At 38.9% G+C, this 18,298-nt stretch overlaps 1 protein-coding gene across 1 annotated transcript in view; it reads right to left on the bottom strand.

The window, feature by feature from the left end:
* Positions 1-11,322: 11,322 nt before the first annotated feature.
* The window catches only part of LOC104965443 (MAP/microtubule affinity-regulating kinase 3-like), a 37,837-nt gene continuing 30,861 nt past the window's right edge, over positions 11,323-18,298 (bottom strand). The window contains exons 10-12 of the mRNA XM_010794399.1: positions 15,300-15,399; positions 12,113-12,225; positions 11,323-11,559 (exon numbers count right to left, since the gene is read on the bottom strand). Of these exons, the coding sequence (XP_010792701.1) occupies positions 11,323-11,559; positions 12,113-12,225; positions 15,300-15,399 (450 nt within the window). The remainder of the gene's footprint in view (positions 11,560-12,112; positions 12,226-15,299; positions 15,400-18,298) is intronic.

The following is an 18,298-nucleotide window of genomic DNA, read 5'->3' as shown; positions in this document are numbered from 1 at the left end:
TGCACAAAAACTTCATCCAAAATAAGTTGTTGTTTTCTTCCTGAAAAGCCATTTCATAGAAAGTCTTTGCTACTCATAATGTGCTGATCTAAGCAAGAAGCCGTGTCTCCTTGCTTAGTGGAGGAGGATACAGGACGGAGTACTTCCCTTATTGCTAAATATGTGTGAAAAAGTGTAATTGAATTCAGAATATCTACCTGGCAGGCATATTCACAGTAATCAATCAGTTTTCTTACTCAGAATAATTTACACTTTTATTAAACCTCTTTCCCCATCTTTAATTAAAAACAAAAAACTTAAAAGGCTGAAATGTTGTAGTGGGTGCATTCTGAAATATCTTCTGCTAATTTCCCTCCCAAAAAAAGTTACAGTAAAGCCAAAGGTTTGCTTCATATTTGGAATCATAATCAACTACTGCTGCAACGGAAAACCCTTTTCTTACTCGCATTCTTCATATTTAATATTACCATTTCCATTATCATAATCAAGCGTTGTAGAGTTTGTGGATTTTCATAGAAATGCCATGGCTTTGAAGTGAATGATTCTTGCATGTTAGAGGTCAACAGGTAGGACAATTACAATACACAGTGCAAATCATTCAATCCACATAGCTGGCTGGATTGAGGCATAACGTTTACGTACGTGAACCACTGTCACACACAGGTTGGGTTGACGATGGGCTTCTGAAACAGACATATACTGTCGACTTCTTTTATTTTTCTATGTATGTTATGCAGTTTGCGAAACAACAAACAGAAGTGCCATCTAGTTCTGTATTATAGGAGAAGAAAGCGTTGCATCTTACGGCTGATGATGCCAACATCCTGCAAGGTTGTACTCAGGAAAGTGAACCACAAATAGTAGGGATGTAACGATATCAAAAACTCAAGGTACTAAATATCGCGATAAAAAGTCCACGGTACGATATTTATTCCTGATATTGCAAAATAAAAAGGGAATTTAAAAAAAAATTTTTATTAAATAATAAATCTGGATTTGTACAGTATTTTTAGTAGCGATAGTAGTATTTTAAAGTGTCAACAATACTACATAATCAGACCCAGCAATAGAATAAATCAAGTTTCACTTTAGTTTTTTCAGTAAACTCAAACTCTAACTCACTAATCTCACTCACTCAGCATCATCAAGGTTACTCATTTAGGAGATATGAGGCATGTTCCAACATTTCCAGGTAGACAGCTGGGATTGTATGTGCTGGGTTTACATATCCTCACTGCTGTGGTATAATGAATAGCCTTTGTCTTTGTAACTGATGTGACATGGGAGCAGAGATGAATATGCTTGAGGCCATGGGTGACAGCAGTGGGTCAAACTGTGCATTGTCTCTCCACCACTTCAAAAACAATACCGTTGTTGCCAAGAAGGTGAGGCTTATTGACAGGGCGAGATATAAATATACTGTTGGTACTTGTCAATGTCTCTAAGTATGTTCATGTAGCCCTGTGAATACGATGTGCTTTTGTGTTCTCTGTTGTTTTATGTTCATCTTGTAATCTACTTGCTGCCATGTTGGACAGGTCTCCCTTGAAAAAGAGATCGATGATCTCAATGGGACCATCGGGTTAAATAAAGGTTCACGACGGTATTGAGACATTTATTTACCGCGATATTCGATATATCGTTACATCCCTACAAATATGCATTTCAGATTTTATGGGGGGTATTGTTCTTTTGAATAAATATTAAAGTGGGAGATTCCGTACATACATTCACCAGCCAAAGAACATTTAAGGAAAAGAAAAGGCTGTAGAAGTAGGGGGATTTGAGGGATTTAATTTCCCACCCTGTCGTGAACAATGAGAAGAGTGAGTGTAGTCCCTGATCAGTTAGAGACTAAACAGAAACAGACGATGGGGGGAGGGGCGGGGGCGGGGGAGGGCTCATCGTGTCGGACACCAACAGGTGGAGGAGGATCCAGACGGAGAAGATCAGGGGTCAGAGGTCACGGCAGAGGATGAGGAGGAGAGATCGTGAGCAGAGCTGCGAAGAGTTCTGGTTTTACAAATGTCTGCAGCGAGACTCCTCCAGTTTGTGGTTGGCAGAAGGAGAGGTGATGCAAACGTGGAAAAATATCATCACACACAGAGTTTAGGAGCTCGTTCATCAAAGCGTGGCAGCTTGATTTCAGTGTGAGGATTCATATTCTTCTCTACATGTGCCTCCACTTTAGCAGTGTCTGAAATCAACAGCCAACATGTTTACACGCAGGTGAAAGTGTTTGTTTAGGTGGATACATTACTAAAGTTAATCTACTACAGTAACAGATGCTGTTATGTCATTTATACAGTTGTCTTGCTTGAATGTTTTCCCGATTGGATTAGTATCCGCTCTAATTTTGACTTTGGTGATTGCCCTATCCCTAGTTATTTTTGCTTCAATCATTTGCTGAAGAGAGCCAACATTAAATCATGAAGCAACTGCTGAAACTACACCATCATTTCATTCTCAACAATACATTGTGAAGTGCCAATGACACTCAGGGTAAGCTAATATATAAGATAATGATTCCACAGGTGTTTTTTTTTACCCTAGTTAGGTTCAGACATCTTCTGCAGCTGTTTCGAACAAAGGAAATATTTCACAAGCTCATTAAAGAGAGAAGGGTTGAAAACGAGGACTAAAGTTACACAACAAGGACGACAATCTTTACCAACTGGTTTTAAGAGAAATACGTCACCTAGCAGGTTAGTTTTGGTTTGGAGAGAAGAGAATGTGCCACGCAGGTCAAGTAGTTTGGTGAACAGTTGCAGAAGTTTGTAATGAAGCCAACTGCAGCCCTTTCGAAAAGGCCCAAAACTGCAGCATTTGAGTTTCACAGGAACTCAGTACATTTTTGTTTTAAATTTAAACTTAAAATAGGGTTGCTATACCTTTCTGTACATCAAACTTCATGCTTTTTAATGCTTACATCTTACTCTCTATTACACTTTGTACTTGCACAAACAAGTAGCACACCTGCTAAATGTTTTTGCGTAAAAGGTATGTTTTTTTAATAAAAAATGCTTGTGTTTTTATTTATTTTTGATTTTGATATACTTTATTAATCCCTGTGGGGAAATTCTTTCTCTGCATTTGACCCATCCTAGTGTTAGGAGCAGTGTGCTGCCATTTTGAACGGCGCCCGCGGAGCAGTGTAGGGAACGGTGCCTTGCTCAGGGACACCTCGGTAGCACTTGGTCTTGCCGGGACTTGAACTGGTGACCTTCCAGTTGCCAAGCCAACTCCCTATCGACTTTGCCACCACCGCCCTATTAACAATAATAACTATTAACTTGGACACGCTACAATATTATCATTCTAAACCAGTGTTGTTGTTTATTACATTTCTTTGTGAATGCTAATTTTCAGAACATTTACAAGTTATACTTTCAAAAATTGTTGGGGACATGTCCTCAGCGTCATGACCTTATAAGACTCCACACTTTGTTGTATCTCACCACAGATAAACAGTGGCTCTGAATCTCACTGCAGATACAAACAAATCCAAAGTAGATAAAACTCCCTTTTTTTTCTCAACATACTGATAAAAAAAAATGTGCCTCTTCGCCATCAAGGTGGTGAAGTCCTTTTAAAGTGTGCACTTACTGAGGATATGAAGTGGGAATCACTGGAGATTTTATTCAAACTGAAGATGTGCAGAAAGCAAGGCGAATCCTTGACTGAATATAAATGACCACTTTGGATGAAAAATGGTTATGAAGTGTAGGTTGTGTTTATCTGAGGAGAAGCAGCGACAGCTCTTCAGCAGCTGCTTTGACACGCTCAGATTCACAGTTAAAGGTGTGAGGAAACAAGAGAGAGAACACGCCTTAGTTGTTCTGTTGATTCGTCTTTAATTAAGGATAAATGTTGTGGCTCATTATCTCATTCGTTCTACTTTAAGCAATTATAAAATACTGCTGTTGAAAGTTACTGTGCAACTTTTCTCCTTGATTCAGATTCATTAATGCTGGTTTAATGGCCTTCTTTTTAAATTGTATGAGTCTCCTTTATTTGCCCGTATTAGTCTTGTATTGTTTTTGAATGGTAAATGGACTGTACTTATATAGCGCTTTATTTAATAATAATTAACTCTTTGACAAAGCTGCAAAGAAAATACATCTAACCATCTTTTTTCACTTCTGTTTGCTGTTTCTAATAAAACATACTTTATTATTGTGATTCCAAAAGTTGAGGTCTTTGCTTGTTATTTGTAGCGTGAAACTCTTAGTGCTGAACGAGGTCGAAAAATATTGTATTTCACCTTTTTGGTGCTCAATCAGCACAAAACATTTATTGACAAATCATTCTTTAAAAATAAATAAATAAGGATCTGCTGATTTTGAGATGGATTTCAAAGTGACAGTTAATCCATGTGTTGTTTATGGCGTTACCTTCAAGTTCTGAAAGAGAGTTTGCAAAGTTAGAGAAGTGCAAGAACGAGTCCTAAAACCTGGGAATGAGTCAGCATTTCACCTTTTAGGTCTTAGTTCAATCTGGATCCTTAGCACAAGCTGAGGAGATTTTCACCTTTTGGTCTATGACATAAGATCCATCCATCCTTCTCTGTATTTTCCATCGCTTATGGCGCTTTTCCACTGCAGGGCCTCGCTCGGCTTATTATGGTATGGCTAGGCCTCGTTAGGCCAGGCTCACTTTATGCTGCGTTTCCATTACAGTTTAGGAACCGGGCCGTAACTATAGTAACGCAGTGTAGGCGGAGCCGTGACGTCTTCTTCAATGAGAAACACAGCCGTTAGCCGTTAGCTGTTAGCACTCAGAGCTCACAGCTCCTCATATCTGTTCAGAAACTAGACAGAAGTTAAACAAGTCCAAACCACAGACTGTCTGTGTCATGGAGAATACAGTCGCTGGTTTATTTATGTCTGTAGGCCGTTGTTGTGAGTGTGGACGGTCGGAGCATACACTGCGTTAGCTTAGCCGATCTCCATTCAGAAAACACACATTTTAAAGGTGTTTCGCCTGCCATCTGTCTGCAGACTTGTCAAAGCATTAATTAATTCATGGTTTTTACTAACCGGTATCAGTATGTTGTTACTTCGGCATCATTTTGAAACGTGTATTACAATTAAATCATGGTCAAATATGTTCATCTTGTTGTAGTTGCCAGCGATTCTCTCTCTAGTTTAGCATACTCAGCCCGGTTGTTGGCCCGGAAAGACCCTCGATTTTGGAGTGCCAGAAAACTGTGAAAAAGTACCCGCTAGCCGGAACTACGCCGAGTGGAAACGCAACAAAAAACGGGCCGGGCATGGCACGCTTAAACCGCGCTGTAGTGGAAATGAATGCGCCATTAGAGTCTATGTGGATGTTCAGGTGGCATCTTTACCAGGTGCCCGTCATACAATGCGTTGGTAAATACCCCACTGGTGAATGTCCGAACCTTCTGTGTCGTAAGTAAGATCACGCTGAACATTAGCCACCATTAGCTTAGCGTTGGTGATGCACAGCCATGATTAATGGACTGTACTTATTTAGCACTTTATCCAACTTTACAACCCCTCACAGAGCAGTGCCACTTGTTCTAGTAAGCTAACACTCACTCACACACACACAGCATCGGGAGCAACTCAGGGTTCAGTACCTTGCCCAAGGACACATTGACATGTTGACTCCACGGGCTGGGATTGAACCAACAACCTTCTGGTTGAAAGACGAACACAACCCCTCGCAGCCACAGTCGCCATGTAGTTAGTTTGTAGCTAGCTTTCTACTTCTGCTGATTGCATGTATACTTACTACTACTATCATCCGGCTGACGATAAGTATCACAAATGTGTGTTTGACCATAAAAAATCCCTTTGAATTGTTTGTAATGCTAACAAAAATACTGCAGCGCTCTTTAGGAATACATGTTTTGTCCATTATACAAATAAATATGTTAGCATGAGTGTGAGGAAAGAATGAGGCAGAGATCCAATGTGTGTGTGTGTGTGTGTGNCAGATAAGGAAATATATGATACATTATGATGTGAAATGCCGCGGACTGTACTTAATGTTACTCTGATCCGGTTACTTATGTTGTGGCAGATATTTAATTAAGCTTTCTTAACGCTAATGTTATAATAGTCAGATTGCTCTGAAGATGGGAGGTGATATTCTATTAATGTTCACGTTCACACAGTCGGTGATTTTTGCCGGCCGTCTTTCCTGCAACGGCAGCTTTTCTGTATTTCCTTTCTCCTGTAATATGACTTGATCGCTTTAAACTCCACACACTGAGCTCTGATTGGTCAGCAGGCAGTGCTTTCACTGAGTTGAGCTCTTAGCCTGGAGCCTAACCTGCCCCGGAGCAGGCTAGCCGCTAAGCATAAGTTACCATGGAGATCTAGCCCGGTAAGAAGAGAATCAGCGTCGTAGGACCGGAAACCCAGAGTTTTCCCTGAAGTTAGCTCGCTAAGCTAAAATCATGCTTCGTAGTACAGGCCTCTGAGCTACACATTTCTGAACCATACATATTTGAAATTGTTTTATATAAAAGGAACGTTTAAAGGGGCCCTATTATTTACATGTTCAGGTTTATATTTGTATGTGCATTTTGAACCTTGAAGAAATCAGACATCTTGACTGCATTGGTATTTGCTAAGTATATTTTGCTTTAAGAAGTGTTGTACTGTTGTTTAACTGTGTGTAATCTGTTAGGGCTAAATTCTTTTTAAACTTTGAGTTAATTTAGGCCTTGTAACTAATTCACCAGCACTTAAGATCTTGATTGAAGTGAATATATCTGCACTTTCCCTGTTGTTCGGAGTTTGAGTCTTTATTTTTCAAGATTCATATGCACCTAAGCTACAGCATAGAAATGGCAATGAAAATCTTATGATTCCAACAATGCAACATATATCAAATAAAAAAATAGTACAAGAAGTCTATAGACACGTAAATAGAATATGATGTATAAAAGAACAGAATTGAAAATTAAATATTGTACAGTAAGATGAAATTAATTACAGTGATAACTAGATCAGTAAATTGCAAGATGACAAACAGTTGAATGTTTATCGAGGCACTTAACTTGTATTTTTTTAACTTATTGTAAGTCGCTTTGGATGAAAGCGCCAGCTAGAAGATATGTAATACCATCTAGTGATTGACTTGTTTTTCAGAAACCAATCTGAAGTGGTCTTTTTCACAACAGGCATTAAGAGTTATTTTTAACAACGGCTATCATCAAAGTGTCTCAGCATGTTTAATACCAGGATGCTGAATCAGAAGCAGTTCAACTCCACTATCATTTTATATTAATTTGCTTGTAAAGCGTATTTGAGCCCTGGGAAAAGCACCATATAAATATCATGTATTATTTCATTTTCCTATTATGGCATGTCAACATTTCTGCAGTTTAAGGGCCTTCGCATGAAAATACATCCGTGCACAACAACTCATTTGGGATACCTGACCTAATACCTTATAGATAATTGCAGAATGTAAAAGCAATGGTTTTTAAAACATTCGAGGCCAACCAGGTTTAGTTCTGTTCCCAGACAGTGTTGGACACTTAAATGTCAATCTATTCATTAATTACTTGTTTAAAAAGTACTGAAGACATTTAAATTGTTTCTCTAGAACAGCGGTTCCCAACCTTTTTCAACTCGGGGCCCACTTCAGAATCTCATTTTTTTTTCTTTCTCGGCCCACATTCAACGGTATGGAAGCCCATTTCCGCCGATTAATTTTTTTAAAATCCCCATGAAAAGTCATGAAATAAAAAAGTCGAAATAATGAGATAAAAAGTCATAATTATGAGATAAGAAGTGCGCATGCGCTGCAGTGGCGCTGTCTTCAAAGGTCCCTTCATCACCTTGCTGCTCCACCATGCAAACGGCATCTAGTCCTAAATAAGGTAACTATTACAGGTGACTTTTGTAAATGTTAGATGTTACATATAGCCTATATTTATGAAGTATATGCCTATATTTTTGTGGTAACGTTCACGCCACTAATGACAATAGTGTAGGCATACTCGGGCGCCGTAAGGGGGTGAAAGGTTAGGACGATTCTAAGGGCCCATGACTAGCAGGGGGCCCCAAAATGTTTAGAACATTAAGAAAAAAAATGTAAGTACCCTTTCATAAATAATTAACATTAATATAACGTTATATTGCGTAGTAGGCTACTCACTAAACTTACGATTCATTTAACTTATTTTCTTCCAAAGGTTAATTATCCAAAGCGTCTGTACACCCCCCTCTATTTACATGTAATGGTTTGGTCCTAAGACTCCTGCCTCCAAACGCAGCACTTTTCTAGCAGAGTGAAAGCATGTGACTAAGCTGACATTAAGTAGGCTACTGTTAACATCTTCACAGAAAATTCAGAGGTTTTTCATTTCAACTGCTTCTTTTAGCTGACATTCAAATGCAGGTACATGTTTATTCAAGGGCTAATTCATACTTAAATCAGTGTGCTCCCTTCGCCTGGTGTCCAGGACCAACATATCCCCATTCTTTCGGGATCAGGCAGCACTGTCCCCCCTTTAAGCAGTGGCGGAAGCTTGGCTGGAAGTGGCCATGGCCACCCCCCAAGCTGAATCCTTGGCAACCCTAATTGCCACCCCCAAACACCCATCACCACGGCGGGTCCAAACAATTTTTAGAACATTTTAAGAAAAAATGTTAAAGTTACCTTTCACCATTCATCAATAAATTAACAAATATAACGTTATATGATAATTACATCACTTAAACTACCAATCATTTAACCTTATTTTCTTTTTCCAAAAGTTAATTAAATCCAAAACGCTCTGTAACAACCCCCCCTCGTATTTACATGTAATGGTTTTGGGTCCGCCTCCGCCCTCCTAACACGGGCCACCTTTTCTAAGCAGAGACGTGTTGAGAGCATGTGAGGCAGGGATGTCAAATACTTAAGTGTGTGCCATTGCCCGAGCAGACAGACTAGTCCTATTCTGAGAGATAAGTGTGATTCCTTACCTGTATGGGCTGATTGTGCGTTTAATCTGTTAGGTAATGCCTTGGGAGTTCCAGGGGTGGAGGGTCACTGCCGGAGCATATTCCACGATTCAACAGATCAGAAAGATTCAGAGAAAAAGATATAAAAAGAAACTGTAATATATAAAAAAAAAATACAAAAAAAGAACAGCGAAGGCAAGCGGAGACCGCTTAGGAATTGTATAGAAAAAAAAATTCTATCACTACATCAATCAACTCCACATTAATATATACCTATAAATTATAAAAAAAGGATGAATATGAACAAAAAGAAAATTACAAAAAGAAGCTTCACAAAAAATAAAATAAATACAAGAAAAACAATCTACATACAAATTTTTAGACCCAATGTATAATATAAGTTTCCATTCTGATAAATTAACAATTACACCAGTAGAAAGATTCAGTTGTGAGAAGGAAAGGTGTGATAATATATATAAAGCAACTTAAGAAGTTGTATTGTTTTTGAAAAAAAAAAAACAGGATCATTGAAATAAAAACTCTGGCTAAGACTTGTGTAATGTCAATTTGATAAAAAGCATTAGACAGACATGAAATAACAGAAATATAACCTTAGTAAGCGTTATAAACACCGTGGAGAAATCTGAACGGAATATAGTCAAAAAAATAGATTAATATAGACAGAGGACTAAAACAGATATAAAAGGTCATGTTTAGCATATAACAAACAAAGAAAAAGTTGGTCCGCAAAATAGCAAATATAGTATTAATTTACCACTGATATAAAGAAGAGATAGCTAAAGGATAAGAGAGGATTTAAGTCAAATAAAAATATATTAGAGTCCCTGAAAAATAAATATTGAAGGGAAAAAAAAAAAGTGAAAATAATATCATTAAAAAGCAATAAGTTATAAATGTACAAAGGCATATCATATTTTAAAGATGGCTCAGAATTTCAGAACAGAGTGAAGGCACGGAGAGACTAGAATATAAAAAAAAAAAAAAAAAAAAAAATGTGAAAATATAGTATGTCTGTTCACTTCTCATACACCAATCTAATTAATCCCATTTATAATAAAGAAGGTACAAAACTAACACAGAAAAATATAAAGTCATCAAAATATGACAAACAAATGATTACAAAGAGACTTATTACAAAAAGAAAAAGGAAAAGGAAGAAAGAAAAGAAGAGAGGGACTAACAGGAAAAGGACAGATATGGTCACCCACGTATTTTCAAGAGAAAAGGTGAGTGTATATGAAGAGATACCAAAAAATGTAAGTAGGTCAGGAAAATTAAAGTACTGTTACAGCATAAAAGCGATAAAAAAAAACAAAAAAAGTCGTAAAAAAATAAAAAAAGCCAATATGATAAAAGTAAATATCTTTTATGTTTGTTTTTTTACGAAGCTGACATTAAGAAAGTATCATGTATATCAAAAAAAAAAAAATAATCAAAAAAATAAATAATAGACAAAATGCAAAGAAGATCTAATNGATAAAATGCATCAGAAAGCCTTATTTGTCTTTAGTAGTCAACAGGTTTTGTCTATATTGCATTATATTTTAAAGTGAATTAAAATTAATTATCTGCATAAAAACCTGTTGACTACTAAAGACAAATAAGGCTTTCTGATGCATTTTATCAAGAGTCAGACACAATGGCACGTTCACACCGCAGTACCTTTCCCACTTTAGTTCAGATATAGTTCCGAAATGTCGCGTTCACACCAAAAAGAGCCAGAACTAAAATTAGTTCATGAGAACAGTAGAAGCTGCTGGGAGTCCCTGCAGCTTCTACTGAAGCCAGTCCCCAACTCCGGGGACTTCGGGTGGAAGTATACGCCGTGAAGTTGTTTGCGGCCTGCCAGTAAACCCAAAGCAGAAGAAGAAGAAGTGACGTCAGCGGCTTCATTTGCGTAATCTTCCCTTAGGGACTTATTCCGGTGTGAACGCGAACGGCTCTTTAGTTCAATGGGGGTACTAAGTGCCGGGAACTAAGTACGGCAAAGTACTTGGTGTGAAAGCGGCTATTGTTTTTGTGGTAAAACATGAATGACAACTTCTTAGTCAGTTATGTGATACCATGGGGTCCAAAAACACTGACTTATATAAGGAAAGAGACGTCTGTAAATCAGAATATCATTATTATTTTTAGGGAAATAAACCTCCTAGTACCAAAACCTGAATAGCCATTAGGTCCTAAAATTAGGAAAATGCTCTTATAGACAAATGTAAGTAGGGAGTTATTCGCTCCTCTCCATTTATGTGACATCTTGTAAGAGAGGCTTAAGCAGAACGCAGTGTTCAAATCCAAAAGACCCCCAGAAAGATCCTGGAAATGTTATTTATCAGAAGTCGAACGTTTTATGGCGCCACTGAGCAACTTTTTAAAGAATTATTAACTTGTTTAAGCCTCCACCCCTCTGTATCCAGTTAACTTCCTCATCATCATCAATCCCCTCGTTCTCCTCACCTTGTTCGCTGTAACGTCTCTGCTTGTGATTGGAGGAGGAGACGCTCCTCTGGATTTTGAGGTGTGACGGCGACTGCCCGTTGACCTCGCTGTTGGGCCTGGGTTTGGCCAGAGAGAGGTTACTGTTGGAGGCCGACTCACTGGGCTCCATCTGGGACAAAACACGCAGTACATGAGAGGTTTATTATCAGTGGTAGTTACTCAAATACATATTTACTTGACTATATATTTGACAGCACTAGTCATTGCAGATTAAGATTACAATACAAAACATACATTATTTCAAATAAATTGCTGTATTTAAGGTTAAAATGACCCAGCAGTCTAACAATAGCTCCACCTTTACCAGCATTAGGAGCATTTTGTGTATCTTGATATGAATACCTTTGTACTTTTTATAAAGATTTTGATAGAATATTTTTATTTTACTCCTTTGGTAGTAAGAGGTTGGACATTTTGTATGATGGTATAAAATGTTGTTTCTCTTTATAGATCAGGGATATTAATCTGCTACTAAATCAGTTTGAAAAATCGCTAAGTGCATTGAGTCAAAGCTAAATATGATGACTTTCTATGTTATTAAATATACTTTTGGTATGATAAAACAAGAACTCAAGAAGCATCTTTAAATACCTAAAAAAGCTACATTTTGGTTATCAATGGTTATGATATGTAAAGCACTGATAAGAGGTCTGTGTTTTCACCTCGGAGGCCTTCCTGCCCAGCAGCAGGTAGGTGGCTGTGATCTCGTCGTACTTCATCTTAGCCAGAGACTCCTGGATCTCCTCCAGGTTGTAGCCCATCCCCACCATCACATCTGGAGGGGAAACCAAAACACATGAGCTCATTAAATATATTACAACCAGCATTTGAAAAAAGCAGGATTTATACCAAAAAATGACAGAAAGCACAAGAGGTTTTGCCCAACAGGCGACAAAAAAACAGCTTTTTTTTTTAGATTCAACTTATTTTCATTCCAGTATATTACAATTTAATCAAGGTCAAATAGGTTAATTTTGTCGTAGTTGGTTTCCACCACAGTATTTACATGGATATAAGCCCCGCCCCCTCTCCAGCGCGTCCTGTTTGAATGACAGGAGTCAACACAGCTGACAGCCGCAGTGAAACTCCAGCGGTTAGAGCGATGACAATATTCGCATCGCGTCCGTTGTGAACGCAGCATAACGCAGTTCAGAAAACACCGTTCTGACGCTTTTAAAGCAACTTCGAGATGTTAACAGTATCAGGGGCACGCAGGCCATGGTGGCCGTAGGACGTACAATTATTTTCGGCATGGCCATCATGGCCGCCGTGAAAATCCTTCCCTGGTGCACTCGCAGCACTCGCAGTGAGTGCACATTCTATGACTGAGTGACTCTCTGTATCACGATAGATATGATATTTCTGAAAAGGCATATCGCGGAGACCTAATATCGTCTCGACGATATATATCGTCATATCGCCCACCCCTAGTACAGGTACTATGTAACGAAACGGTTTCGCTGCATTTGACCCATCCTAGTGTTAGGAGCAGTGGGCTGCCATTATGTACGGCGCCCGGGGAGTAGTGTAGGGAACGGTGCCTTGCTCAGGGACACCTCGGTAGCACTTGGTCTTTCCGGGACTTGAACTGGTGACCTTCCAGTTGCCAAGCCAACTCCCCTTTGGACTTCACCACCACCGCCCTTATTGTTGTTGGATATTGAAAAACATCTGATTAATCTCTAAATGTTTCATTTTAGGAAATGACTTTGAGCTAAGACTAAAATAAACAAGTTTAGTTATGATTATTTTTGAATAAACTTCAGATGGAACATGTGTCATTGTTTTGTTTTGATGTTGTTTCTAATATATGTAATTTGTCCTTAGGTGTGCCATAAAATAGAGCTTCCTGATTAAAGACAAAAAAAACAATTCCGATGAAATAAAGTAAATCTAAATGTAAAATGACTCCTGCTGCTGTAGTAAAGAAAAAGAGATGCTCCTTTAAAGTGTAACTGGGATGTTAGGAGTAATGAGTGTAACCATCGCAGCATGTCTCTGATTTTAGTGAAGTGGGAAAGTGAGTCACATTTCCTCTGGTGCTGCACATAATGTGATGATTTAAGAGTTAATGTCCCATGAAATCACCCTGAAATAGTCTGGTGTGAGGATGAGAGAAAACTGGAGTGGCTGTTTAAGTTTGATAATTATATCTAACAAGCCTGGAAACAAAGCAAAATAGATTATTATGTAATATGATTAATATAGAATACATCGATAAGAAGTATGTTTTCTGAGCTCCTTCCTCCCAGTGCTACATAGTTAATGTTTATGTCAGTCATTTTTGAATTGTTATGTCCTAAATGATGGTGTTATGCTTGACTGTGATAAATACTTTAGTAGTTTTTCTATTTTGAGAATGCACTCTTGGCTTGTATGATTTATGGGGTCTGGTGTCTTTGTATATATTATGTGATAATTCGTTAAAATTATCCAACAGTTCTGACTTTACAAGTGATTGGCATTGCATTCACATCAGCAGGACTTGTTTATCTGCAGGAACTTGCTTTAAGAAGCCCAAAATACAGACTACTGCACCTTTTCTATAATTAAATGTTGTTCAAAACACTTGAAGACTCCCAACAAATGAAGATGACTCATGTTGTCAGACAGATTTCTCTGCATGGAACAGCCTCTCAGGCGGTGTGTGATCATCACGTCACATTTAAAAGTCTCTGCTAAAAGCCGCACTAATGCCATTATTCTCGGTGGGTTAGCAGCTCTCCTCTGCAGCTCTGCTCTGGCTGACATCTTCTAAATTAAATCTGTACACATCAACACGGAGTAATCCAGCCTGGCAGATGTGACAAATATAAATTAACTATTAAAAGAAAAAGACATCTTAATTGAAACTAAAATATTGTATTCTGGAAACTAACATTTAAGCCTGACTTTATATAATAATAATGATGATAATTTCTTGACAGTTTCCCAGCATCTAAAGTTCTTAAAATCTTGTTTTATCATACCAAAAGTAGATTTAATATCATAGAAAGTCATCATATTTAGCTTTGACTCAATACCATTAGGGATTTTTCAAACTGATTTAGTAGCAGATTAATGCCCCTGATTGATTAAGTGATATTTTTCTTGCTCTGATTTCCTGAAAATACTTAAATCAAAGTGTTTCCTGGTTTGATGAGTGGATAAAAAGCACACTTTTCTTTTATGCATTGCAGCGCTCTGGCATAATACTGGACCACTGACTGAAAAACATGTTGTCCCCATTACTCACGTAGAAACAAACACAGGGGAAAAAAGTCCAGATTGAAAAAATACCCAAGATTCCCTTCAGCCTTTTTCTTTAAAAGACTTAAAAATATATTGTTTTTTTATTTGGGAGGAGGTTTACGTAATGTTTTAACTGCATTATTTAGCACTCAGGGATTCCTCAGAAACATTAACAAAGCTCTTCCCCAGTTTGTCTGTTTCTCTGTGAACTGACAGCAAACCCCAGCTGCTGTTACATAAGGTCTCCCCCGATCACAGCCTTCATCCAGGGCACGATGGGAAGCTTTCCTCCCTCTTTCCTCCCCTTTTCCTCCCCCTTTCCTCCCACTCCTGCTCTCTCTTTGCATGCAGCAGCTCTGCTCCGGTTTATTTATTCATCATCACGTTTCATCTTTTCTTTTAAAGCTCTACAGCGCTGATATAATGAGCTTTGTGTTGTGGAGCTGTGACCTCGCTAAACTCATTTTCTCATGGAATATTCAAATCTTTACTGAAACACAAAAGGAAAGAGATATTTCCCTGGTCACATAACAAGGTGACACAGCTCTTAAGAGGATAAAGCTTCAAAGGGAAATGGAGTTATGAGATTTGAAAGTCCAAATCAGTGTTTTCTTTTACCTATTCTCTTCTGATCCGTGATGTCCGTCTCTGGTTCAGTGTAAGGCTTGAGCTCGTCCTCTTCAAATCCAGCATTGATCCATCGATCCTTCATGATTTGCTGCAAAACCAAAAAGGGACGATTAGAGCCTGACTGATGCTGGATGTGTAATGTGGTATTTTAGACTCATATTAACCAAAATATACATGTTTTAATAAGAAATTCTCTCATAACCTTTCTGAAGAAGTGTTTCGAATCGAAATATAGATTGACAGTGGGATGCGTACGTACAAATAAACTCTGAGGAATGTCTTATTGATATAAGACCCTGTCCTTCACCTACAACATGTCCCTTAAAAGGACAACCAGGAAGAGGGTCAAAGTGACCACGAGGAAAAATAAAACTGCTGTAAAGACACCCTAATGCAGCAAAGTCATACCTCCACTGTGGGATTCTATCCCCCATTGATTACTGTTTTACAAACTGGTCGTTTGCTTGTGCCTCAAACCTGAAACCAATAGAACAGCTGTACAAGAGGGCTATCCAGGTGTTTGACAGAAAGCCAAATTCATACCACCACGGTACCATCCTTGAAAAACACAATTTCTTAAGTTTCTTGTGTTTTGTTTATACATTTTTACATGGACTCACTCCGCCCTCCCGACGACTCTCCCTTCGATAGCGTAAGGGAAAGATGTACAGGGCGCTGACGCTCTTGGGCAAGGAGTTTGACCGTAGGACCTAAAGAGTTCCCGTGAGCTTGGTTCGCCCTGAGAGCTCCCGACTGCCCTCCTGCCGTCTGTACGATTTGATATGGAAGTCGAAGAATAGGTGGGGGGGCTCGTGCAGACGTGGGTAGCCTCTTTCGGTAGAGAGGAGGTAGTTGGTAGCAGGAGAGGGGAGAGGACGGTAAGAGGAGGAGACTGCGGTTGCCGAGGACGGAAAGGCGGGCCGTTGGGTCGGGTGTGAGAGGAGGAAAAGACTCAACAACATTCGGTACTTATTATGTAATAGAGAGAACACAAACAAGGTGAAAACGAAGACGAGCTAAGACTCGCAACTCCCAAGGATGTCGCAAGTAGCGCGGTTATTTTTGGTCAAATCCACCTCAAACGTTTGACGATAACGTTATCTTTCGATGGCATGCAAACTCTCTATCTGGAAGGGTTCAAGCGAGAAATAACTAATACCTGAACAAGCTTCCGTAGAAACGACGAGAAAAAATTCTACAAAAACGGAAGACTAGAAAAACGAACCTATAGAAATTCTCTGTCGCTGAAAATAACGTAGAATTACAACCTCTCCAATTTGAGGTAGAACAACCCGAAGTCGCGAACCTCCGTAGTGTACACAACTGGAGTCTACGCGGTACAAACAGACCTAATGCTTGCTCTTCTTCCAGACCAATGTAGCCTCGTACTGGCCGGCCATCTAATTAATCAAACCCGAGCCAGTGAAGTTAGTGTTGAGGGGGGTCTCTTAGGTTAGCTAGTATCGGACCGTTTACGTTTTTGCCCTTCCCGCACGTTTAACTCCACGGTTGGGTCTTTGGCTTATACCTTACAAAGGACACCTTTCCGCCCCCGTTTATTAATTAACCACTACGGTTGTGTACCTATATGCGATGGTAATATGTGTAAGGCGGAAAGTAAAACACTCTGATAATTTGCTCGCTTATGTATGTTTTCTTAACGACTAGTTTAAAGTTACCTAATGTGTGGTTGTATTAACAAACTTAGGAGATTTTTAGAGACGGAAAAGATAAATAAGTTCAATTCCAATAACTCTAAATCGGTCAGACAATAATTTATCAATTCAATATAGATCAAGCACGCAATTCCGCAATGCCTGCTAGAAGCCTACGTACGTCGAAGTTTGTCAATTGTAGCTTACCTCTAAGTTTTTATTCGTGGTTTTTAGATGAAGACAGTACGCAGAACATTGGAGTGAAAGACGTATGAACCACTTCTAGCCGAATCTATCGTTCAAACTGTACTTCTTTGCGTAACGTACGGACCCGAGGAAAAGAAAATCGTATTGTGTGATCGTTCTCTCTTCTCCTGTGACGTGTACTCCACGCTAGTTCTTTGTTACGCCCCGTCGGGACCCACGTCGTGGGAAATTTCCCTTGTGGTGGAGAAGGTATCGCTTTTGCACTGTGTCCCCGGCAGTAACACAAAATAGCTGGTGATAAACAATTAAACGGACAGAAAAAGAGAATTAAAAAACATATAAATAAAGTAAACAACATAAGACAATGAATTCCAACGATAAGACCCTTGACATGTAAAGATAACTACCGAGAACCTCCGAAAAAACCGGAGGAAAAGTCTGAGCAGTAAAGTAAAAGTCAGCAGATTAGCGAAATAAACTTCTCTCCCTGCTACGTGTACTACTTGTAAAAAATTGTTAATTACGAAGGTTTTACGAAATTTATACCGTGGCCTAAACTCGAGAATCGGATTTGTGGTGTAAACTTCCTTTGTACGCGTAAATATTTGTATCGGTTTTTAATTTATTGGATACTATACGCCTTTATCGTACGTCGTCGTGTGTAGTTCATAATTTGGTTACCGTCATGTTACATTGTCGATCTGCTACCTATTTCCCGTTCTCTTCCTGTGTCTCGATGTAGTTCCCACGCCTCTCCTCCTACCGGGGACAATAATTCGACGAAAACGTCACTACCGCAGAAAAAAAGAAAAAAAAAAAAACGAAGAAAACAAAAAAAAAAAAAAAAAAAAAAAAAAAAAAAAAAAAAAAAAAAAAAAAAAAAAAAGCGTCAAATAAACAAAGAGTTTTGGTAAGAAACCTCACTGGACATTTTGACGAAGTTTCACCCTTTTAGGGCATTGAGTCACGCTCCGATAAGTGCTACTCGACGGAAATTACCCCTCTCCCTGTAAAACTGACTTTCACCAGGCAGATGCCACGCTGAAGTGTCAAGAAGGAGAACCAAAGACTGGACACGTCGCAGCGTCACACAAAAAACACCTACCGCGTAGGGATTCCCCCCCC

This window comes from Notothenia coriiceps, unplaced genomic scaffold (genome assembly GCF_000735185.1).
Source record: "Notothenia coriiceps isolate Sejong01 unplaced genomic scaffold, NC01 NC01_scaffold00037244, whole genome shotgun sequence".
In the NCBI taxonomy this organism is placed as follows: Eukaryota; Metazoa; Chordata; class Actinopteri; order Perciformes; family Nototheniidae; genus Notothenia; species Notothenia coriiceps.
This window is presented reverse-complemented; position numbering and strand designations above follow the sequence as displayed.